The sequence below is a fragment of the Trachypithecus francoisi genome, unplaced genomic scaffold (genome assembly GCF_009764315.1).
Source record: "Trachypithecus francoisi isolate TF-2019V2 unplaced genomic scaffold, Tfra_2.0 Lachesis_group5, whole genome shotgun sequence".
Classification (NCBI taxonomy): Eukaryota; Metazoa; Chordata; class Mammalia; order Primates; family Cercopithecidae; genus Trachypithecus; species Trachypithecus francoisi.
The window spans coordinates 131,979,008-132,002,420 of NW_022681470.1; the positions used below are offsets into that span (position 1 = coordinate 131,979,008).

Here is a 23,413-nt window from a genome sequence, read left to right on the forward strand (position 1 = left end):
CTGGGCATCGACAGCTCCTCGGCTTCGGCCCCACCTTGAGCCCCCGTTCCACCTTCTCCCGCTTCAGCACCTCCGGCGCGGACAGCTCCTCGCTGTCGCCTCCACTCCCGGCCCTGGGCCGGACCCGAGAGCAGACGCTCTTCGGCGCCCGCTCACGGGGACGACTCCTGCACCCTGCTATCCCAGACTCCTTTCTCTGGCCATGGAGACCCTGGGGGTCAGCGAAGGGGCAGAGGCCTGCAGCAGGTTGAGTCGCTCTCGCGGCCGCCACAGCATGACCAGAGCCCCAAAGCACCTGTGGCGGCAACCCCGGCGCCCCATCCGCATCCAACAGCGCTTCTATTCGGATCCGGACAAGTCCGCGGGCTGCCGCGAGCGGGACCTGAGCCCGCGGCCCGGGCTCAGGAACTCGCGGCTTTCCTGGCCCATTTCCTCCTGCAGGCGGTAGGTGGCCGGGGCACGGGCCTCCTGCAGCGCGGGGGAGGGGCGCGCGGGGCCTGGCGGGAGTGGGGGAGGGTCCTTGCTTCTCCAGGGGGCGGGGGTCTCTGCTGCTTGGTTGAGGCTGGCGCTTGGAAGGAAAAAGCTATTTCTACGTAGGGGTGGAGCTGAGGGTGCTGGTGTCATCATGGCTTGTGGGTCTGTGTGACCGGGTGTGCCCACGTGCGGTTGGGACCGAAAGACTCTGTGTGTGTGTGTGTGTGTGTGTGCACGCGCGCGCGCTGAGACTGGGGTGACCAGATGTGTTTGGGGTGCTCCTGTGCCTACATGCTTGGATATGATTCCATGTGTCCCAGGTAGTTGTGGGTGTGCTGGTGTGTCTCCCCTTGTGGTGCCTGTTGGTGTGTGACTGACTGTGACTGTCCTTGAGCTAACACGGCTGGGGGTCCGAAGGTTTTCAGGATTGTGGAATGTCCGCAGGCCTGTGGGGGAGATTTGTGATCACCTCAAGCACCCGAGGTAACCCTGGGGTGCTTGGATATAAATACACACACACACACACACACACATTTTTATTTTTGAGACAGAGTCTCATTCTGTCCCCCAGGTAGAAGGGCAGTGTCTTGATCACGGCTCACCGCAACCTCCGCCTCCCAGGCTCAAGCGATCCTCCCACCTCAGTCTCCAGTAGCTGGGACTACAGGGGCATATTACCACGCCTGGCTAATTTTTGTATTTTTGCTAGAGATGGGGTTTTGCCATGTTGCCCAGGCTGGTCTTGAACTCTTGGCCTCAAGTGATCCTCCTGCCTTAGTCTCTCAAAGTACTAGGATTACATGTGTAAGCCACTGCACTCAGCCTATTTCACATATTATAGATATATAAGGGCCAGGGCAGGCTGCCACCAGTGTTGTGGGGAGGAGCCTCCTCTTGCTCCCTCCTCCACCCCCGCTCCATCACTCCACCCTGCTCCCCTGTAGGAGGAAGGGAAGTCCCTTGGGAAGCTTGTGCACCGGAGGTTTCTTTTGTTTAAGGAGGGGCTGCTTCTCCTGTTTCGTGTAAGCTGAATGGGGTGGGGTCAGGACAGAGACAGAAGAAGAGACTCATGGAAAAATAATGTAGAATCCTCAGGAGGCCTGACATAAGTGTTTCCAGCTACCAGGTGGAGGCTCCAGGGCCGGGGAGGAGGGTCCAGGAACTCCAAGCCCTCCTTAGGTTGGAGGGAGAGCCGTCAGCGGGACCAGTGTCCCAGGTTTCAGTCCAGGCTGGGTGGCCTTGAAAGCGTTGCTTCCCCGCTCTGGAGCTTGGCTTTCTCCCGTCCTGGTGCGTAGATCCCCTAGGGGCCTCTGGCTTCTGACTCCATCAGCAAGCCTGGCCTCTCACCCCCAGCCTGGCCCTCCAGCAGCTTGAGAGGCATCTCAGGTAGATGGTTCCCACAGCCCAGAGGGGTTGGAGCTGTACTCAGGTGACCCAGGAGCCCCTTCTCCCGCCCCGGCTTCTAGCTCCTGCTGCCCCATCCCTTCTGGTGACTCATGATTTTCCATTTTCAAGAAAGAACAAACAGAGCCTTGGTGTGAGCTCTTCTAGGGGAAGCCCCCGCTTGGCTCTGGGAGGCAAGAGCGGTGGATTGGGTGTCCCTGTGCACGTGTGTGTGTGCACACACATGTCGTTCTGCACATCATGTGCACTGCAGTCACACATATGTGGGTGTGCATGCATGTGGCCCACTGTGCTTCTCTGTGCTGATATGAGGGGAAGGGTTCACCCCAGGGGGAAGCCCGGAGAAACTGAGTTCAAGGCCAGGCCCCAAGGCCAACCTGCTGTGTAGTGTTGAGCAGGCGGTGGTGCCTGCTGGGGCCTCAGCGTCCTCATCAGTGAGATGAACATTCTGTGCCTGAGCCTGGTACACACTGGGTCCCCAGCTTGTGGCTCTTTTCACAACCCTAGAAACTGTTGGAGGACTGTGCTTCCCCAGAGCCTCAGATGGATCACAGGGGTATGGGAGGGTCCAAGCATTTTGTTCAGAAGGCATTTAAGCACCTAATGGGTGGAAGGCCCTGTGTTGGAGACACAACCATGGATAAGAGGCTGTGTTCCCTAAGGCTTATGGTGGAGAAGGCACAGGGTGATAGAGAAAGGTCAGAGAACAAGCACAGAGAAGGCTCCAGACCCAGCAGTGGGGTGGAAGTCAGGGAGGACTGCTTGGGAGAAGTAACATTTAAGCTTAGCCTGCAAGAGAAAAGAGGTCAGCCAGGGTGAGTGCAAGAAGGGCATTCTAAGTAGAAGGAACAGAATGTGCAAAGCCTCAGACTCAAGAGGATCAGTCATGTGAGGAGCTGAAAACGGATCACTGTGGCTGGAGTATGGAAGGAGAGGCTCTCTATTTATGCTACAAGCATTTATTTATTTATTTATTTATTATTTTTTAGACAGCGTCTCTCACTCTGTTGCCCAGGCTGGGTGCAGTGGCACAACCTTGCCTCACTGCAACCTCTGCCTCCTGGGTTCAAGCGATTCTCCTACCTCAGCCTCCCCAGTAGCTGGGATTACAGGTGCGCACCACCACACCTGGCTAATATTTGTATTTTTAGTAGAGACAGCATTTCACCATGTTGGCCAGACTGGTCTCAAACTCTTGATCTCAAGTGATCCACTCACCTTGGCCTCCCAGAGTGTTGGATTACAGGCAAGAGCCACCACATCCAGCCACTACAAGCATTGATTGAACATCTACTAAGTGCCAAGTACTGAGGGAACAGCAGGGAACAAGGCAGACCTGGCCTTGCTCTCCACGGACTCACAGGCAAATAGTCATGACAATAAATGTGAAGTTGTACCCATGGCTGGAGGGTGCTCTGAGGCACTTACCTGGCTAGTCAGGGAGGGCTTCTCGGAGGAGGTGACTCTCAGACTGTAACCCAAAAGACAAAGCATCAGCAGGCGGCAAGCATTCAGGTAATCGTCATGGGGTGGAAATAAGCCTGGCTGATTCAGGCAACAGTGAGGAGTGGGGAGAGCCTGGAGCAGCGTAACCCTAGAGAAGTGAGGTGGGGATGGGCCACATGGGACCTCTGGGGAGGTGTGAATTCAGATCTGAGGGCAATGGGGGGGGGTCATGGGAGGGTCCGGAGCAAAGGAGTGTGTGATTTGACTCATGTGAGCATCTACACATGCGACTCGGCCCCCACCCTCCTCGTTCTGCTTAACTCCTCCATGGGTACTTGGGCAAGTCATCTTCTCTCTCCACATCTCAGTTTACTTATCTGTAAAATGGGCAAAAACACCCATTTAAAAAAATTCTCTGGGGCCACCTGGTGGCCCTGGGGAAAAGTGCCTGCCCAGAGAAGGGACATTCAAATGGGGGAAATTGAGGCAGTGGTGTCCTAAAGGCATCAGAGTGGGCGTGGTGGCTCACACCTGTAATCCCAGTACTTTGGGAGACTGAGGCGGGCAAATCACCTGAGGTCAGGAGTTCAAGACCAGCCTGGCCAACATGGTGAAACCCTGTCTCTACTAAAAATACGAAAATTAGCTCCGCATGGCAGCAGATGCCTGTAATCCCAGCTACTCGGGAGGTTGAGGCAGAAGAATCACTTGAACCCGGGAGGCGGAGGTTACTGTGAGCCAAGATTGCGCCACTGAACTCCACCCTGGGTGACAGAGTGAAACTGTGTCTCAAAAAAGTCAGGCCAGGGACAGTGGCTCACACCTGTAATCCCAGCACTTTGGGAGTCCGAGGCAGGTGGATCACTTGAAGTCAGGAGTTCAAGACCAGCATGACCAACATGGTGAAACCCCATCTCTACTAAATACCAAAAAAAAAAAAAAAAAAAAAAAAATTAGCTGGGCATGGTGGCACATGCCTGTAATCCCAGCTACTTGGGAGGCTGAGGCAGGAGAATTGCTTGAGCCCAGGAAGTGGAGGTTTCAGTGAGCCAAGATTGCCCCATTGCACTCCAGCCTGGGCAACAGGAGTAAAACTCTGTCTCAAAAATAATAATAATAATAAATAAAATTAAGTTAAAAATAAAAATAAAGGCACCAGAGACTACTGGGCACCTCTACAGGTCATGCAGTAATGCAGGGACGGAGTCAGGGTGGGGGTGCTTCTGTCCAAATCTCTTTCAGCTTTTGACCCTTACCCAGTGGGGCTTGGAGAGCCTCCCAGGGTCAGGTACGAGCCAGACTCTGAATGCTGAGTCCTGGCTCTGTGGCCACCCCTTGCTGTGACCCTTTCTCCATCCAAACAGCTATAAATTAACACCTTCTTGTTAGAACTGTTAATAAAATATTTAAAATTAAATCTATGAATGATAGTAAAACTATTGATAAAATATTAATGTGGGAGTCGCCCCTGCGACTACAGAGGGGATGAAGTGAGTTAACACATCCAGTGTGGGAGAACCCAGGCTGGGAAGAACACAGCCTGTCCAGGTTCAAATGACCCCAGTCTTGCACCTTATGGCTGTGTGTCCTTGGGCAAATGACTGTGCCTCTCTGTGCCTCAGTAGCCCCATCCTTGAAATGGGAATAGTAGTCCACATTTTGCAGGTTTCGTCTGAAAATCCAATGATTTTTCCCTTCACTGCTGTTGGCTGAGTGCTGCATGTTTTTGAGGCGCTCAGTTTATATCATTTTGTTTAATCTTAACCTCCTATTTTATGTCTGTGACTTTGGGGGAGGGGCTGAATCTCTGTGCCTTGATTTCTCCTTGGGGACATGTAACTCTTGTCACTTCTCTCACAGTGGCGGGGAGGTGGTGTCAAGACTGCTCAGACCTTGGCTCCTGTGTCCCCACTAGGACAATCCTAGCAGCCTCTGTCCCCTAGGGATGGCTATAATTAGGTCTGGCCCCAGCAGCCACGATGGTATTTTTGTCTTGGGGACAGCGAGGTCCGGTTCCCACCAGGTGTCTGGTTGCAAGGCTGCGGGGGTTAGGGGGGCTTCCTGGCCAGATACCTGAGGCTCTCTGTCTTTCTGGGCTGTGTGACTCCTCCTCTGAGCCTCTGTTTTCTCATCTGTAGAATGGGGAGAATCTCATGTATCTGGCCGTAGCATGGTTGCCTCAGGATCTCCTATAGGAGCCCTGATCAATGGGCTTCTCCAGGACTGCCAGAAACATGCGTACCATGTCTGGGGACACCAAGACTGAGGCAGCCCCCCCAGGAGAAAGGCCCAGGCTGAGAGCCAGAGGTCATTCCACAGCAAGGGGCATGGTCAGACCTCAGTTGCTGGGAGGTCCCCTGGGCCTCTGCCCGTGACATGGCTGTTTCTAGGTCCCTCCTCCTTGTGTGACACATGCTAAGCCTTGGTTTCCTTTTCTGTAGAGTGGAACAGGGCCAGCTTGACTCCAGCATTCCAAGGGTAGAGCACCTGGTACAGACTCTGGGAATCCTCCCAGACACTGACCAGAGGCCACCCCAAGTCCTAGGACAGTGAGGTCCTCCGAGGGCAGGGGTGGGTGGCTGAGGCTTCACAGGACGGAAGACTTGGCAGAGGTGGTGTGCGGATGTTTGTCTAGGAGGAGACAGCAGGAGAGGTGAAGGCATCCAGAGACAGGGCCTGGGGAATGTCAGAGCAGGTGGGGAATCACGTGGGGACTTGTGTGGAGGGGTGCTGGGAGAGGGGACCTGAGTTTGAGTCTCGCTGCCCTGCAACAAAGACTCATGCCTGTGACCACTTCCATGGAAGCCTCAGTTTCCCCACTTGGCAAAGGATTAAGGGTTTGTAGTTTCTGGTGGGCTGTTTGGTGGCACTGGGCCTCAGTTTCTCCATCTGGAAAATGGGTAGAGGAGGATTAGAAACATTGAGTGGGATCGGACATTGGCAAACTCTATACCTTGGTGACGACCTCATAATGGAAGGTAGGACAGCTGTTTCTCTGGGCACCTTGCTTTCTGACTCCCTCATTCTACACTTTTTAGCAGTTATCGGCCCAGCAAACTGCACTAACCAGGGGCGTGCAGAGGAAGGCTGAGTAAGATCCAGGCTCTGAGATCTTTTTTTTTTTTTTTTTTTTTTGAGACGGAGTCTTGCTCTCTCGCTGGGGCTGGAGTGCAGTGGCCGGATCTCAGCTCACTGCAAGCTCTGCCTCCCGGGTTTACGCCATTCTCCTGCCTCAGCCTCCGGAGTAGCTGGGACTATAGGCGCCCACCACCTCGCCCGGCTAGTTTTTTGTATTTTTTAGTAGAGAGGGGGTTTCACCGTGTTAGCCAGGATGGTCTCGATCTCCTGACCTCGTGATCCGCCCATCCCGGCCTCCCAAAGTGCTGGGATTACAGGCTTGAGCCACCGCAACCTGCGGCTCTGAGATCTTAGGGGCAGCCCCCTAAAGAAGTGCAGTTGGTCCAGGCGCAATGGCTCACACCTGTAAGCCCAGCACTTTGCGAGGCTGAGGCAGAAGGATCACTTGAGTCCAGGAGTTCGAGACCAGCCTGGGCAACATAAGGAGACCCCCCCCCCCCATCTCTCCAGAAAATGCATTAGCCCGGGCGTGGTGGTGTGCATCTGTAGTCTCAGCTACTCGGGAGGCTGAGGTAGGAGGATCCCTTGAGCCCAGGAGGTTGAGGCTGCAATGAGCTAGGACTGTGCCACTGCACTCCAACTTGGGCAACACAGTGAGATCCTGTCTAAAAAAAAAAAAAAAAGCAGTGGAGAGTTGCGTCTGACTCTGTGCCTCAGTTTCTCCGTTTGTCTCGGGGGTCGTCAGGGAGCCGCCCGTCGCGAGGCGGGGCCGATGCGCCCTTTGCCCCCTCCCCGTTGGGCCCCGCCCCCGCAGCTGTCCAGAAAAGGTCCCGCGCAGCCGGCGATCAGTCCAGCCTCCACGCGGTCCTGGCGATGCAGGGTCTCCCCGCGCCCGCCCCGGCCCCCGGGCCCAGCTCCCCTCGGGGATCCCCCCGCGGCTCCCCCGGGCTCTTCAGGAAGCTTTTGGTGAATCAGAGCATCCGCCTGCAGCGGCGCTTCACGGTGGCCCATCCGCTGTGGTGAGGCGGGACAGAGGGCCTGGCGGGGTCACCGGGACGCCCGGTGTGGAGGTGGGAAGGGCAGGGACAGGGACAAGGGCAGGGACAGCTGGGCCAGGGCCGGAGTCAGGGCATGGACGCTCTGCCTCTCCCTCGCTTTCTCTGTATCTCTCTCCCCCACCCTACTCTACTTTTGTCTCGCAGTTGGTGACTGTCTCTCTCTGTCTCTGTCTGTCTCCACCCGCCGCCTGGATATAGGCCCAGGGGACCAGCCGTCTGTCTCCTTCCAGCTGTGAGGCCCAGAGTGGGACGGGCTGAGGCTCACGTCTCCTCCTGACCCTCGCCGGCCTAGGGCAGGCAGGCTGTGCGTCCTGGCAATGGGAGGAAGGGGAAGGGGCACTTCTCCCCTTGGCGCCCCCTCCCACCACCATTCCGTCCCAGTGCCAGCAAAGAGATGCCCTGGGGGCCTCACAATGAACTCTGGGTGTCCACGGAGGAAGACCTGAATTGAGGGGGTTTTCGAGGCAGGGCGTTCGGGAGTCCCAGGATGAGCGCGCGCCCGCGCCCCGCAGCTGCTTGCGCTGCATCCTCTAAGCGCTTGGGTTCTGCATCCTCCACCCCTCTAGGTTCGAATCCCTGCCTTTCCAGAAACGACTGTGACCTCGTGGGGAGGGGTGGGGGCGAGACTGGGGTCAGGAGTGGGGCTTGTGGGCGCCGACTGTGACTGGCATCCTGCGCTCGGTCCGCGCCGAATTGGCACCCACTTGGTAAGTCTGGCATCCAAAGGCTGAGAGGGGAGGGAGGTCCCTCTGCAAGGTCATAGCTGGGGTTGGAGGGAGAAGGCATGATCGTAGTTCCTGGTGGTTTCATTTCAGCCAGGAAGTGGGGGAGTGGGGGTTCCGTGTCCTGGAGAGCGACCTCGGGGCACCGAACACGAGCGAAGCACGGTCACTTCTGAAGGCGCTGGAGAGAGCGCAAGGACGTCGAGGGCACGTCGCGGGTACCCAGAAGTGAGGATGAACGAGGGCGGGCCCCGCGCAGGCCGGACCCGAACCCAAGTCCGAGCCTCTCTGGCTCAGTTTACCTCCCTGGCCAATGGGCAGCCGCGCCGTTCCCACAGCCAAGGGGCCCTACCCCCGCGCCGCCCGCGTCATGGAACCACAGCCTGACCCCGCCGCTCCCGGCTAAGTTTAGAGCAGAAAGAAAAACAGCCTCCCTCGCCCCAAGAAAACCCGGGCCCAGCCCTTAACCCTCTGCGCCCGGGATCCGGATTTGCACACCCTGTGGCCGCTCCTGGCCTCAGTTTCCCTATTTGTCCATAGACGCGCTTTTCTGGAACCCTTGGGGAGAGGCGAGAGAGGGGTAGGGGGTCGCGACCCGCATGCCTACCCCTCGAGGGGCAGATTTGGGGTGTCCGCCGCCTCCAGCCCTCCCCTAAGAGCGTCTCCCATTGCGCCACAAAGCCCACGGCGCACCCCGGACTGGCCAGGGAAGGGTTAAGAAGCCCCCCCGCCTCGGCTGGCCGAGGGATCATCCCAGTCCCGCTAAACCCGCTGGAGTCGGACGGAACTGGCCGAGCGCGGCCGGTCTTAGTCGGAGATGCCCGAACTAGCCCGCATGTAGCCGGACGTGACCGAACATGCCCGACCCGGCCCGAGCGTCACCCGGACTTGTTCGAAGCAGACCGAGCGTAACCGGACTTAGACGAACAAGATCGAACTTATCCGAACTCTCCCGAGCTTAATCGGACGTAGCCGAATTCTCCCGAATTCATCAAACAAACTCTTCGGGACGAAGTCCAATTCGATGTGATCAGACCCAATTTAGACCCGGTCATACTTGACCAAATGCTGCCGAATCCCTCACCTCTACCCAGATCTGAGCCTACGCGGGGGTGCCGACCCAGCCCGTGGACGGGGATAGGGTGACGTTTGACCCAAAAGTCATGGCCGGGACCAGCTGGACACTGGCCCTCGGCCGGAAGCTGCGAGTCTCGGGCGGTCCTCGTTGTCTTCCTGTCGGTGCTGCTTCCGCCTGCCCTTCTTGAAAACCCCACCCCCAGATCACCACCTTCTCTTGGGCCTCAGTACTTGCCCTATGCCCTTTCTCTGACCTGTGACTCCAAAGAGGAGGGGCTAGAGGGTGTGGCCAGAGGGAAAGATAGGGTTTGAGGATAGAACGGGAGAAGTAGTGTGGAGAAGGAGGAGAGTGCTCCGGGCGGAGGACACGGCCTGCGCAAAGACCCGGAGGTGGGAGAGAACAGGCGGAAAGTTCAGGCTGAAGATGAAGTGGAGGAGGGGGGGAGCCTAGGGCAGGACCTAGTTAGCTGGGGGCGTGGTCGACGGCCGTGGGGCGGAGCCTTATGGGCTGAGGGTGGAGCCTGGAACGCTGGGGGCGTGGCAGGTGGCCAAGGGTGTGGTCAAGTTGGCTGGGAGTAGGGTCTCTCTAGACTAAGGCACACGCAGGAGCTAGGCAGAACCCGGGCCTTCTCCAGGTAGAAGAGTCCAAGAAGCTGTTTCCAGTCCACGTGTCCACCACGTGAGCTAGATCTCAGTTTGTCCTTTTGCAATATGGTCATCCTGTCGCAGTCCTTGGATGTTCGGTTGTAACTCCCTCAAAGAGCTCTTGGGGATGGGCTACATCACGCACATGTTAGCAACAGGGGAGGCCGGGTGCTGTGGCTCATGCCTGTAATCTCAGTACTTTGGAAGGCCCAGGCAGGCAGATCAGGAGGTCAGGAGTTCAAGAGCAGCCTGGCCAACACGGTGAAACCCCGTGTCTAGTAAAAATACAAAAATTAGCCGGGCGTGGTGGTGCGCACCTGTAATCCCAGCTACTTGGGAGGCTGAGGCAAGAGAATTGCGTGAACCCAGGAGGCGGAGGTTGCAGTGAGCTGTGATTGTGGCCCCACTGCACTCCAGTGTGGACAACTGCACTCCAGCTCCGGCAACAGAGCGATACTTCATCTCAAAAACCCCCCAAAAAACAGAATGAAAAGAAACAGGGGAGGCCTGGTGCAGTGGCTCACTCCTGTAATCCCAGCAGTTTGGGAGGCGGAGGTGGCAGGATTATTTGAGGCCAGAAGTTCAAGACCAGCCTGGGCAAAATAGTGAGACCTGGTCTCTACAAAAAATTTAAAAATTACCTGGGTGTTGGGGCGTGCTCCTGTAGTCTCAGCTACTCAGGAGGCTGAGGCTGGAGGATAGCTTAAGCTTAGCAGATTGAGGCTGCAGTGAGCTAGGATCATACCATTGCACTGCAACCTGGGTGACAGAGTGGGGCCCTGTCAAAAAAAAAGAAAAGAAAAGAAAGAAAGAGCGAGAGAGAGAGAGAGAGAGAAAGAAAGAATGAGAAAGAGAAAAAAGAAAGAAAGAGAGAAAAATAAAAGACACAGGGTGGTGGAGGTCCAGAGAAAGTCAGTACCTGTCTATGGCCACACAGCCACTTTGAGGAAGATCTGGAAATGAGGTCCTGGAGAGTCCAGTGTAGACTCAAAGACCAAAGTGTGAGGGGTGCAGTTTCCTGAGGGTGCAGCTGGGGTCAGGTGAACAAGCTGGAAACCACACTTGCCTGACTGCCAAGCAGCCCCAGGGAGGATGCACCAGACAAGGTGGCCACAACCCGGCACCCAATTGTCATGACCCTCATCTCTGACCATGTCTTCTCTCCTTTCAGCTTTGACCTGGAAAATGGGCTCTCATGCGGGAGGAGGGCCCTGGACCCTCAGTCCAGCACTGGGCTGGGCCAGGTCATGCAGGCTCCAGTCCCGCACAGCCAGCGGCGCGAGTCCTTCCTGTACCGCTCAGATAGTGACTATGAACTCTCACCCAAGGCCATGTCTCGGAACTCCTCTGTGGCCAGCGACCTGTGAGTCTGGGGCTGGTGGAATGACACCTCCTCTACGCTCCCTCCTTCCTTTGTTCCTCTATTCAGCAAGTTCCTTCAAGTAGCCATTTAAGGAAGGTTTTGAAGTTCAGGTAGGAGTTTGCCAGGCAGCTCATTTATTCAATCAAGTGTGTAGAGAACTTGGCCTTTTGCTGGGGTGGGGGTGGTAATCCAAAAACATTAAGGTCGGCCGGGCATGGTGGCTCACGCCTGTAATCCCAGCACTTTGGGAGGCTGAGATCGGCCGATCACTTGAGGTCAGGAGTTCAGGACCAGCCTGGCCAACATGGTGAAACCCCGTCACTACTAAAAAATACAAAAATTAGCCAGGTGTGGTGGCGGGCGCCTGTAGTCACAGCTACTCAGGAGGCTGAGGCACAAGAATCGCTTGAACCCAGGAGGTGGAGGTTGCAGTGAGCCGAGATGGTACCACTGCACTCCAGCCTGGGTGAAAGAGCAAGACTATGCCCCAAAAAACAAACACATTAAGGCTAATTAGCGGCAAATGAAGAAATACTTTGATTTGACCTTCCTAGTGGGCATAATGAAAAGGGATACCGGCCGGGTGCGGTTGCTCAAGCCTGTAATCCCAGCACTTTGGGAGGCCGAGACGGGCAGATCACGAGGTCAGGAGATCGAGACCATCCTGGCTAACACGGTGAAACCCCGTCTCTACTAAAAAATAATACAAAAAACTAGCCGGGCGAGGTGGCGGGCGCCTGTAGTCCCAGCTACTCGGGAGGCTGAGGCAGGAGAATGGCGTAAACCCGGGAGGCGGAGCTTGCAGTGAGCTGAGATCCGGCCACTGCACTCCAGCCTGGGCGACAGAGCAAGACTCCGTCTCAAAAAAAAAAAAAAAAAAAAAAAAAAAAAGAAAAGAAAAGGGAAATACCTCCTTGCCCCTGGGACTCAGTTTCCCCATTTATGAGATGCCGATAAAGTGAGTGAATGGTTGGAGGGGCTGTGGAGGGGCTGTGGTGGGTCTCAGGGAGAGTCGCATGAAGGGAGCCCAGGGACTAAGAAGGCGCCCGGAGGAGAAGTCCTGAGAACAGGAACCCCTCAGCTGAGGGTATATGGTGTGGGTAAAAGCTGGAAGATGGGAGAGAACTCTTCCTGATGGCACGTCTCCTCGCAGACATGGAGAGGACATGATTGTGACGCCCTTTGCCCAGGTGGGTGTCCCCCGCCCTCCCTGCCCTGACCCCCTCCGGATCCGGCCTTTCCTTCCCACTGCCTACCACCTCCTCCCAACAGGTCCTGGCCAGTCTGCGGACGGTTCGGAGCAACGTGGCGGCCCTTGCCCGCCTGCAATGCCTAGGAGCGGCCAAGTAGGTAGAGGGCGGGGCGGGGGCGGGGCCGGCAGAGACAAGGTGGGCGGGGAGGGGCGGGGCCGGCAGACGACGGAGGCGGGGCCTGGCGGAAAGCGGGCTGCAAATTGAGGCTGGGACTCCAGCGCCTAAGGGTGGGCTTGAGGGGCGGGGCCTGGAGGACTTAGGGGCGGTGCGAGATGGGCGGGCCAGCCACGCCTGAGGCTGCTGTACCGCAGGCAGGGACCCGTCGGAAACCCTTCATCCAGCAATCAGCTCCCTCCGCCTGCAGGTAAAGTACCTGTTCCTTCCCTACCCTGCTGAGGACAGCTGGGAGCTTCCTTTCCATAGTGACCTCCCCAGTCCATGAGCCCTTAGACTGGGGCTAATTGTAGCCCCACCCCTGCAAAAACAAACAATAACGCCCTCGGGGATAGACCCCACCACACCCATATTACAGATGAGGAGGCTGTGGCCCAGAGATCTCATGGTCACACAGCCACTCAGGGGACAGATCTGGAACTTGGGTTCAGGAGTCCTGGGTGGCCCCCGTGGGAACAGTTTCAGGGTCCAGATGCAGAGACGAAAGCGTGAGAGGCGTGGGGTCCCTGAGCAGGGGTGGGGCAGGCCCCTGACTGCCTCGGCTCCCAGAGGACACGGGGCAGAAGCTGGCATTGGAGACGCTAGACGAGCTGGACTGGTGCCTGGATCAGTTGGAGACGCTGCAGACCCGGCACTCGGTGGGGGAGATGGCCTCCAACAAGGTGAGGTGGGGCAGATCGCTGAGCTCACCTGCCTCAGCCCACGGTACCCCATCATCACTGTCTTCACCTTCCCTCTGCCCCAGTTCAAGCGGATCCTAAACCGGGAGCTGACCCACCTGTCTGAAACCAGCCGCTCCGGGAACCAGGTGTCCGAGTACATCTCCCGGACCTTCCTGGGTGAGCTTTGTTGAGTCACTGCCTGGACGATATTATAGGAGCACTAAGAAGCAAGAGAAATAAATATTTCTATTATAGACCTCAGTCCAGGGGAGATACAGCCTGACACAGACACCTTCAGCCCCATGAGTTAGGGCTGGATCAGAGGGAGGAACAAGGGGAACTTCCAGGAGCAGGGGACATTAAAGCTAGGGTTTTGAAGCATGAGTAGAAATTTGCCTAGGAGGAGATAGAGGGAACCAGACACCAGCTTGGGAGATGGAAAGGACACTAGGCTGTTTGGGGGGAAATGCGGAGCCCCAGGGCCATGCCTAACAGAAGGGTTTACTGAAATCAGCTGTGAACAGAGGAGAGGGGTAGGTAGCTATAGGCAAGACAGGATTTTTTTTTTTTTTTTTTTATACAGTTTCACTTTGTTGCCCAGGCAGGAGTGCAGTGGTGCAATCTCAGCCACTGCAACCTCCGCCTCCTGGGTTCAAGCAATTCTCCCGCCTCAGCCTCCCGAGTAGCTGGGGTTACAGGTGCCCGCCACCATACCTGGCTAATTTTTGTATTTTTAGTAGTGATGGGGTTTCACCATATTGCTCAGACTGGTCTTGAACTCCTGACCTCAAGTGATCCACCCACCTTGACCTCCCAAAGCACTGACATTACAGGCGTGAGCCACCGCATCCGGCTGACAGGGTCTTTACCCCAAACTTACTTTGGTTCCTGTAGAAAGGGAAATAGGTTGATCCTGGGGTTTGGCAAAGTTCAGGTCCTGAGGCCAGGCCCCAACAGGTGAAATCAGCTTCTGTAAGCCTCACCCTGGCCCATCTGCAGACCAGCAGACTGAGGTGGAGCTGCCCAAGGTGACTACTGAGGAGGCCCCGCAGCCCATGTCCCGGATCAGTGGCCTACATGGGTTCTGCCATGGTGCCAGCCTCTCCTCAGCCACTGTCCCACGCTTTGGGGTCCAGACTGACCAGGAGGAACAGCTGGCCAAGGTGGGTCCTCAACCACAATGCCAAGATCAAGGTTTGGCCCTTGGCTCTGTCTGCCTGTTTGCCCACCTATATACTAGGCAGTTGGGGCTCACTGTGGAACCTGGGGTGGGAGGATGGAGGCTCTAGAGTCTGGGGAAGTTGGGCTGGGGTTAATTAAGCTCCAGTCCTTCACATCTTAGGAGCTAGAAGACACCAACAGGTGGGGACTTGACGTGTTCAAGGTGGCGGAGCTAAGTGGGAACCGGCCCCTTACAGCTATCATATTCAGCATTTTTCAGGTACCTACCCTGCCCTTGGCTTCCAAGGAAAAACTCCTGGGGTTTCCTTCACCACTTCCTACCCTAGACCTCAGGGACACTCATTTTTCAAATCCTTTCTGACATTTCTGAAGGGGATAATTTGAGCAGGGTATTGAAGGATCAATAGGAGTTCACACAGATGAACAGTTCATTGTCCAGAAGCCTCAGCCCTGGCCCCTGGCCCTGAAGAGGAGAGAAATCTGGAGAGAAGAGCTGGACACAGACATCCCCAGTCCTGTAGGGTCAGGGATGGACCACCAAAGAACACAGAGTGGAGGAGTTCAGGAGAGCAGGGAGGGCGTCTCAGAGGAGTGAGTGCTTGAGGCATGGATAGGAGTTCAGAAGAGAGGAGTAGGAACAGCGTGTGCTGCAGCCCCAAGACCAAGGCCCTGAGCCAGGATCTGTGATGGACCAGGAGCGGGACCTGCTGAAGACATTCCAGATCCCGGCAGACACACTGGCCACCTATCTGCTGATGCTGGAGGGTCACTACCATGCTGATGTGGCCTATCACAACAGCCTACATGCCGCCGATGTGACCCAGTCCACGCATGTGTTGCTGGCTACACCTGCCCTCGAGGTACTGCGCTATGATTGCAGGCAGGCGGGTGGGTGCAGGGCCCAGAGAACCCGCCCCTCTCACCTGTGCTCTCTGCCTGCTCAGGCTGTGTTCACAGACTTGGAAATCCTGGCTGCCCTCTTTGCAAGCGCCATCCATGATGTGGACCATCCTGGGGTCTCTAACCAGTTTCTGATTAACACCAGTAAGTAGGAGTGGGAAGTGGGTGCAGGAGGTGAGGCAGACCCCGCCTCTACCCTGTCTACCAGGTGATCTCAGGGGGTTCCCATCTGTCCTGAGCCCAGTCTCCCTGTCTATGAAATGACTATGACAGTCTTCCCTCCCTTCAGGGGCTTGGAGCAGGTCTGGGTGCACAGTAGGTGCTCAATAAATGACAGAATAATGAGCTGTGGCAGAGCTGATCTGGTTCCACCAAGGTCTTTATTTATTTATTTTTTAAGACAGGGTCTTGCTCTGTCACCCAGGCTGGAGTGCAGTGGTGCGATTTCGGCTCTCTGCAACCTCTACATCCCAGGTTCAAGCGATTCTCTAGCCTCAGACTCCCGGAGTAGCTGGGATTACAGGTGCGTGCTACCATGCCTGGCTAAGTTTTGTATTTTTCATAGATACAGGGTTTCGCTATGTTGCCCAGGCTGGTCTCAAACTCCTGGCCTCAAGCGATCTGCCTGCCTCGGCCTCCCAAAGTGCTGGGATTACAGTCATAAGTCACCACGCCTGGCCACTTCCACCAAGATCTTAAAGTTTAGGATCATATGAGGAATCTGAAAAACTCGGTTGACAGGCAATTATTGGGCACCTTCTGTGTATAAGCCCTGGAGTGCTGGGGGTGAGAGTGGAGGCCCCTCACTCAAAGGGCCTAGAGTCCAATAAGACAAAAACTCAGTTGTTTATTTAACCAGCACTGAGAAACTGGGCATCATGGCTCACACCTGTAATCCCAACACTGTGGGAGGCCGTGGCGGGAGGATTGCTTGAATTCAGGAGTTCAAGACCAGCCTGGGCAATACAGTGAGACCTTGTCTCTCCAAAAAATAAAAAAAATTAGCCAAGTGTGGTGGCACACACCGTAATCCCAATTACTCAGGAGGCCGGGAGGTTGAGGCTGCAGGGAGCCATGATTGCACCACTGTGCTCCAGCCTGGGTGACAGCAAGACCCTGTCTCTAAAAAAGAAACAAACAAACAAACAAAATTACTGAGTACTCACTGTCTCTGGCCATAGTGGGTCCGTGAGGAGCCTTCCCAGTCTTGGGTAGGCAGAGTCAAACACAGATACCCCTGGCCCTGCAGTCAGGGAAGGACCAGGGACATGGATGGTTTCTTACAGGAGGGCATGCTAGAGTTGGGCCTTCAATGCATAGGTAGGAGTTTGTTAAGGATTTCTGAAAGCTGCTTTTGGGTAGAGTGGGTGGGGCGGGTGGATCTTGGGGCTCTCAGTCCCATATCCCCGCAGACTCAGAGCTGGCGCTTATGTACAATGATGCCTCCGTGCTGGAGAACCACCACCTGGCTGTGGGCTTCAAGCTGCTGCAGGCAAAGAACTGCGATATCTTCCAGAACCTCAGCACCAAGCAGCGACTGAGCCTGCGCAGGATGGTCATTGACATGGTGAGGCTAGGGCAGTAATAGGGGAGGGAGGGGCAGAGGGGAGGGGGGCATCCTTCTCATCTGCCAACAGCAGGGTGGGGCAATATTAGCATGGCCGGCCATTCATCCAGACCCAGGCATGTCCTCACTCTGAGTCTGAGCTTCCTCGTCTGTGAAATGGAACAGTGGGGCCAGGAGCGGTGGCTCATGCCTGTAATCCTAGCACTTTGGGAAGCAGAGGCAGGCAGATCACCTGAGGTCACGAGTTCAAGACCAGCCTGGCCAACATGGTGAAACCTCGTATCTGCTAAAAATACAGAAATTAGCTGGGCGTGGTGGTGCGCACCTGTAATCCCAGCTACTTGGGAGACTGAGGCAGGAGAATTGCTAGAACCCAGGAGGCAGAGGCTGCAGTGAGCTAGTGAGCTGAGATCATGTCACTACACTTCAGTGTCAGCAACAGAGTGAGACTCCATCTCAAAAAAAAAAAAAAGGGACAGTAACTGTCCAAACCGCAAGCCCTCTGCTGGGCTCAGCAGATCCTGGCTGTATGCAGGTGATATGGAAACTGTTTCTGGGGTCTCAAGTGCAACTTTTGCTGAGCCTTAAATTTGGCACATCTGGGTTGGGCACAGGCTCACGCCTATAATCCCAGCATTTTGGGAGGCTGAAGCAGGCAGATCACTTGAGGTCAAGAGTTCGAGACCAGCCTGACAAACATGGTGAAACCCCCATCTCTACTAAAAATACCAAAATTAGCCAGGCATGGTGGTGGGCACCTGTGATCCCAGTTACTTGGGAGGCTAAGGCAGGAGAGTCGCTTGAACCTGGGAGGTGGAGGTCGCGGTGAGCTGAGATTGCACCACGGCACGCCAGCCTCAGCAACAGAGTGAGACTCTGTCTCAAAAAAAATAAAAATAATTAAGCAGCCAGGCACAGTGGCTCAGGCCTGTAATCGCAGCACTTTGGGAGGGTGAGGCAGGTGGATCATGAGGTCAAGAGATTAAGACCATCCTGGCCAACATGGTGAAACCCCGTCTCTACTAAAAATACAAAAATTAGCCAGGCGTGATGGCACGCACCTGTAATCCCAGATACTCAGGAGGCTGAGTCAGAAGAATCGCCTGAACCTGGGAGGTGGAGGTTGCAGTGAGTGGAGATAGCGCCACTGCACTCCAGCCTGGCGACAGAGCAAGACTCTGTCTCAAAAAAAAAAGAAAAAAAAATTAAGCACATCTGTCCATTTGATTTTTTTTTTAAGTAGGGGCACATCAGTAGGTTTTGGGGTCTCATGCCTCATTAATGCACTTAACAAGCATTTATTGAGCACCTATTATGTGCTTGATCTGTGCAAAGACAGTTCCGGCCTTTATGAAATTCATGATCTGTAGGGCAGATGGCCACAGAGGTGGTAGCTGTGACTGGGGACCTGCAGGCAGAGCGGTGAGGAGGGAGGTTCAAGGTGCTTTCAGAGCGCAGACCAGCCAAAGAGATCAGAGAGGGGTTCCTGGAGAGGGAACATTAAAGCCAGGATGTGCAGAATGAGGAAGACTACGGGACGGGGAACTGTGTTCCCAGCAGTGGGAACCACATGTGAGGACTACAGGCGCGCGCCTCCATGCCCAGCTAATTTTTGTATTTTTGTAGACATGAGGTTTCACCATGTTGGCCAGGCTGGTCTCGAACTCCTGACCTCATGATCCACCCGCCTTGGCCTCCCAAAGTTCTGGGATTACAGGCGTGAGCCACCGCGCCTGGTGGTCATTCTGGTTTTTAAACATTTGTGCCCAGAGTTAAAAACAGCCCTCCAAGGCTGGGCATGGTGGGTCACACCTGTAATCCCAGCACTTTGGGAGGCCAAGGCAGGTGGATCACGAGGTCAGGAGATCGAGACCATCCCGGCTAACATGGTGAAACCCCGTCTCTACTAAAAATACAAAAAATTAGCTGGGCGCAGTGGCACGCACCTGTAATCACAGCTACTCGGGAGGCTGAAGCAGGAGAATCACTTGAACCCGGGAGGCAGAGGTTGCAGTGAGCCGAGATCACACCACTGCACTTCAACCTGGGTGACAGAGCAAGACTCCGTCTCACAAAAATAAAATAAAATAAATTAAATTAAAAAAAAAAAAAGAAAAAAAGAAAAAAGAAAGAAACAGCTCTCCAGGGCACATGGCAGCCACATGGAAGTTTGAGGGGTATGAAGTCACATCCCTCCCCACAGTGAGCTGCAAACTCCCTTGCAGCTTTGGACAAGGTCCTCCAGCTGCCAGAGGCCCTCAGCCTCCTCAGTCTCACCTCCATCTCTCTTGAGCTCACTTCTTCCAGCCACAACCACCTCTTCTAGGTTCCTCTTATGTACCCAACTCTTCCAGTCCCTTTGCACACACCTCATCCTCCACGCTGTCCTCAGGTACAACTCACCTTAGCACGTAAGCAGCCCTGTGGGATCAGAATTGGGGTTGGAGGAGGCCGGAAGGGTCAACAGAGGCATCCTAGAGGATGGATTATTTGAAAAGGGTTTTGAGGGATGAGTAGGAGTTGGGAAGTGGCATTCCAGGCAGAGGGAAAAACCTGGCTAAAGATCTGGAGGCTGGATTGGTTCTAGGGTTTGCTGTGACTCACCGAATGCCTACCTGCCCCACCTACCCCACAGGTGGATTTCACTGATTACATTGCCCACCCACTGTGGGAGACTTGGGCTCACAAGTCCCAGATGCACAGGTTTGGTCACCTCCCCCCCACCTTGTCACACATGTAGAATTCATGGCCAACCCAAACAACCTCCCAAAAGGGGCTCCTGACTGAGCCCCTCTTGTGAGCAGGGTTTGCAGTGAATGCCGTTCCATCCTCCCATTTCACAGATGAGTATGCTGAGGCCCAGAAGGCTGATTCTGAGCCGGAGTGGCATCTAGGAGTTGGGAGTGAGGGTCAGGGTGGGCAGGGTCCTTGCACCTGTCACCTTCCCTTGCCTGCCCCCAGGTGCTGGCCACAGACATGTCCAAACACATGAACCTCCTGGCTGACCTCAAGACCATGGTGGAGACCAAGAAGGTGACAAGCCTCGGTGTCCTCCTCCTGGACAACTATTCCGACCGAATCCAGGTGTGTAGCTGGGTGGGCCCTGGGGCCTCCTTTTTATATTTTGGTTTTACTTTAAAAGCAATTTTAGCTAGGCCTCTTACACATTAGTTTGAGTGAAGGCTGGGGGCAGTGGCTCACACCTGTAATCCCAACACTTTGGGAGGTTAAGGCGTGAGGATCACTTGAGGTCAGGAGTTAGAGGCTGCAGTGAGGTGTGATTGCACCATTGCACTCTGGTCTGGGCAACAGAGTGAGACCCTGTCTCTTAAAAGAAAAAAAAAAAAGAAAGAAATTAAAAAAAGAAGCCTGGCTCAGAGGCTCACACCTGTAATCCTGGCACTTTGAAAGGCTGAGATGGGCGGGTCGCTTGAGCTCAGGAGTTCAAGACTAGCCTGGGCAACACCTTGTCTCTACAAAAATACAAAAATTAGCCGGGCATGGTGGCACATGCCTATAGTTCCAGTTATTCGGGAGGCTGGGGTGGGAGGATCATTTGAGCCTGGGAGGCAGAGGTTGCAGTGAGCCAAGATCTTGCCACTGCACTCCAGCCAGGGTCACAGAGTGAGACCCCATCTCATTTAAAAAAAAAAAAAAATTGGAGAGGGCCTCCATTTTTGCAATTCTCATTTAGCTTCATTTATGAAGTGCCGACTGTATGCCAAACTTGAAGAAATGTCAAGAGTCGCATGCCTATGCCTTAACCACTTCTTCAGGTCTCAAGCCTCAGTTTCTCCACCTGTAAGATGAATGTGTCCATGGCACCAAGCCTGTCTGTGGGGGTGCCAGGTCCAGATGTGGCTGGGCCCCTCCAGTGCCCTCCCGAGCCTCGCTGTCTGTAGGTTTTGCAGAATCTGGTGCACTGCGCTGACCTGAGCAACCCTACCAAGCCGCTGCCCCTGTACCGCCAGTGGACAGACCGCATCATGGCCGAGTTCTTCCATCAGGGAGACCGCGAGCGTGAGTCGGGCCTGGACATCAGTCCCATGTGTGACAAGCACACGGCCTCCGTGGAGAAGTCCCAGGTTGGCGGGGGACTGGGCTGAGCTGGTAGACACTGGGAGAGAGTAAAAGGGAGGGGCTGAGCCAATCCCATGAGCCCTGGCTTGGCCCTGGCTGGCTAGCCAGGGAGTGTGTCCTAAGGGTGCTGTCTGGGCCGAATTAGACCTGGGATCCATTCTCTCTGGGCTTCAGGGAGAGGGACATGCACTTCTGGGGTTTGGAAACATCTATTCTGGGTGACATGCAGGACCCTGGAGGGGCTTCCAGTCTGGGGGACATGTACATTCAGCCCTGTGGGGTCAGAGTTGGGGTTGGAGGAGGCCAGAAGGGTTAAAGGAGGCATTCTAGACAGTGAGTTATTTGAAAACGGTTTTGAAGGATGAGTAGGAGCTGGGAAGCGGCATTCCAGGCAGAGGGAACAACTTAGCTGAAGATCTGGAGGTTGGATTGAGTCTAGGGTTCACTGTGACTCACCAAATGCCTACCTGCCCAACCCCCTGCCACAGGTGGGTTTCATTGACTACATTGCCCACCCACTGTGGGAGACTTGGGCTGACCTGGTCCACCCAGACGCACAGGACCTGCTGGACACGCTGGAGGACAATCGAGAGTGGTACCAGAGCAAGATCCCCCGAAGTCCCTCAGACCTCACCAACCCTGAGTGGGGCGGGCCTGACAGATTCCAGTTTGAGCTGACTCTGGAGGAGGCAGAGGAAGAGGATGAGGAGGAGGAAGAGGACGGGGAAGAGACAGCTTTAGACAAAGAGGCCTTGGAGTTGCCTGACACTGAACTCCTGTCCCTGGAAGCTGGCCCAGACCCTAAGGACTTACCCCTCGACAACCAGAGGACTTAGGGCCAGCCCTGCGTGAACTGCAGGGGCAATGCATGGTTAATCTCTTTAGCTCTTGGCAGGCAGACTTTCCAGGAAGTGGCTCCATGTGGCTTCTGCTTCACTTTCCCACCCACTGAGGGAGACAATCAAGTTCTTAGTCATAGGTGGCTCTCAGGGTCTAATTGGAGGCACCTGGCTGGGGTCCACTCTGACCCCAGACTTGCCTAAAAGAGCTCTCCAAGGGGCAGCCTCTTAGAATGCCCTTGGGATCTTTCTCCTGGGCTTCTATCCCTGCGAGGAGAGGTGCTGTCTGCTAGAGCCTCTAGCCCACCCTCTCCAGTGGTCACTCTTGAGCCACATCTGTCACTTAATTATTTCCTTCTTTGTCAAATATGTATTGCCCATCTACTTCATACCAGCTTTATGCCTCTGTAGTAGCCCTGCACAAGGGGTGGGGGAGTCAGGAGACCATCCCAAAGGCATCTCATCGTCTTCCTCTACCAAGCAGCTCTCTGCAAGAGCATGGAAATGTGAGTGGGGAAATTTTCAGCACCAAAGCTTCATTCATACCCAATTTTGTTTCTGAAACTGTGGTAGGGGGCAGGAAGAGGAGCAGAAAAGGGGCTGGGCAAGGGCATGGTGGCTCATGCCTGTAATCCCGGCACTTTGGGAAGCTGAGGTGGGAGGATCACTTGAACTCAGGAGTTTGAGACCAGCCTGGGCAACATAGCAAGACCCCCATCTCTGAAAAAAAAATTAGCCAGGTATGGCGGTGTGTACCTGTCGTCCCAGCTACTCAGAAGGTTGAGACAAAGAGGATCGCTTGAGCCCAGGAGTTGGAGGTTGAAGAGAGCTATGATTGAATCACTGCACTCCAGCCTGGGCAGCACAGCAAGATCCTGTCTAAAAGAAAAAAAAAAGACCGGGCGCAGCGGTTCACACCTGTAGTCCCAGCACCTTGGGAGGCTGAGGAGGGTGGATCACATGGTTGGGAGATCAAGACCATCCTGGCTAACATGGTGAAACACTGTTTCTACTAAAAATACAAAAAATTAGCCGGGCATCGTGGTGGGCGCCTGTAGTCCCAGCTACTGGGCCAGCTACTGGGGAGGCTGAGGCAGTAGAATGGCATGAACCCCAGAGGCGGAGCTTGCAGTGAGCTGAGATCGCACCACTGCACTCCAGCCTGGGCGACAGAGCGACATGCTGTCTCAAAAAATAAATATATAAATAAAAATAAAAATAAGAAAAGAGAAGGAAAGGAAAGAGAGGGGGGCTCTGAGGCTGAGCACGGTGGCCCATGCCTGCAATCCCAGCACTTTGGGAAGCTGAGGTGGGTGGATCACCTGAGGTTAGAAGTTCGAGACCAGTCTGGCCAACATGGTGAAACCCCATCTCTACTAAAAATACAAAAATTAGGCTGGGCGCGGTGGCTCAAGCCTGTAATCCCAGCACTTTGGGAGGCCGAGACGGGTGGATCACGAGGTCAGGAGATCGAGACCATCCTGGCTAA

At 55.1% G+C, this 23,413-nt stretch overlaps 1 protein-coding gene across 4 annotated transcripts; it reads left to right on the plus strand.

Moving 5' to 3' along the window:
• The first annotated feature begins 7,221 nt into the window (after nt 1-7,221).
• On the plus strand, nt 7,222-22,291 carry LOC117075124 (cAMP-specific 3',5'-cyclic phosphodiesterase 4C). Of its 4 annotated transcripts, none has more exons than XM_033197200.1 (16): nt 7,280-7,421; nt 7,659-8,167; nt 11,076-11,267; nt 12,421-12,457; nt 12,540-12,613; nt 12,832-12,884; nt 13,244-13,356; nt 13,440-13,533; nt 14,356-14,519; nt 14,699-14,797; nt 15,234-15,398; nt 15,483-15,582; nt 16,851-17,005; nt 19,967-20,089; nt 20,908-21,090; nt 21,574-22,291. In XM_033197200.1, exons 3-16 carry the CDS (start codon nt 11,152-11,154, stop codon nt 21,919-21,921), a joined length of 1,824 nt encoding a protein of 607 aa, XP_033053091.1. In that variant the 5' UTR covers nt 7,280-7,421; nt 7,659-8,167; nt 11,076-11,151; the 3' UTR covers nt 21,922-22,291. The 4 variants fall into 4 exon arrangements, with proteins under 4 accessions (XP_033053090.1, XP_033053091.1, XP_033053092.1 ...); XM_033197201.1 differs by having other exon boundaries at nt 7,294-7,421; nt 7,605-8,167; XM_033197199.1 differs by lacking the exon at nt 7,659-8,167 and having other exon boundaries at nt 7,222-7,421.
• Nucleotides 22,292-23,413: the final 1,122 nt, after the last annotated feature.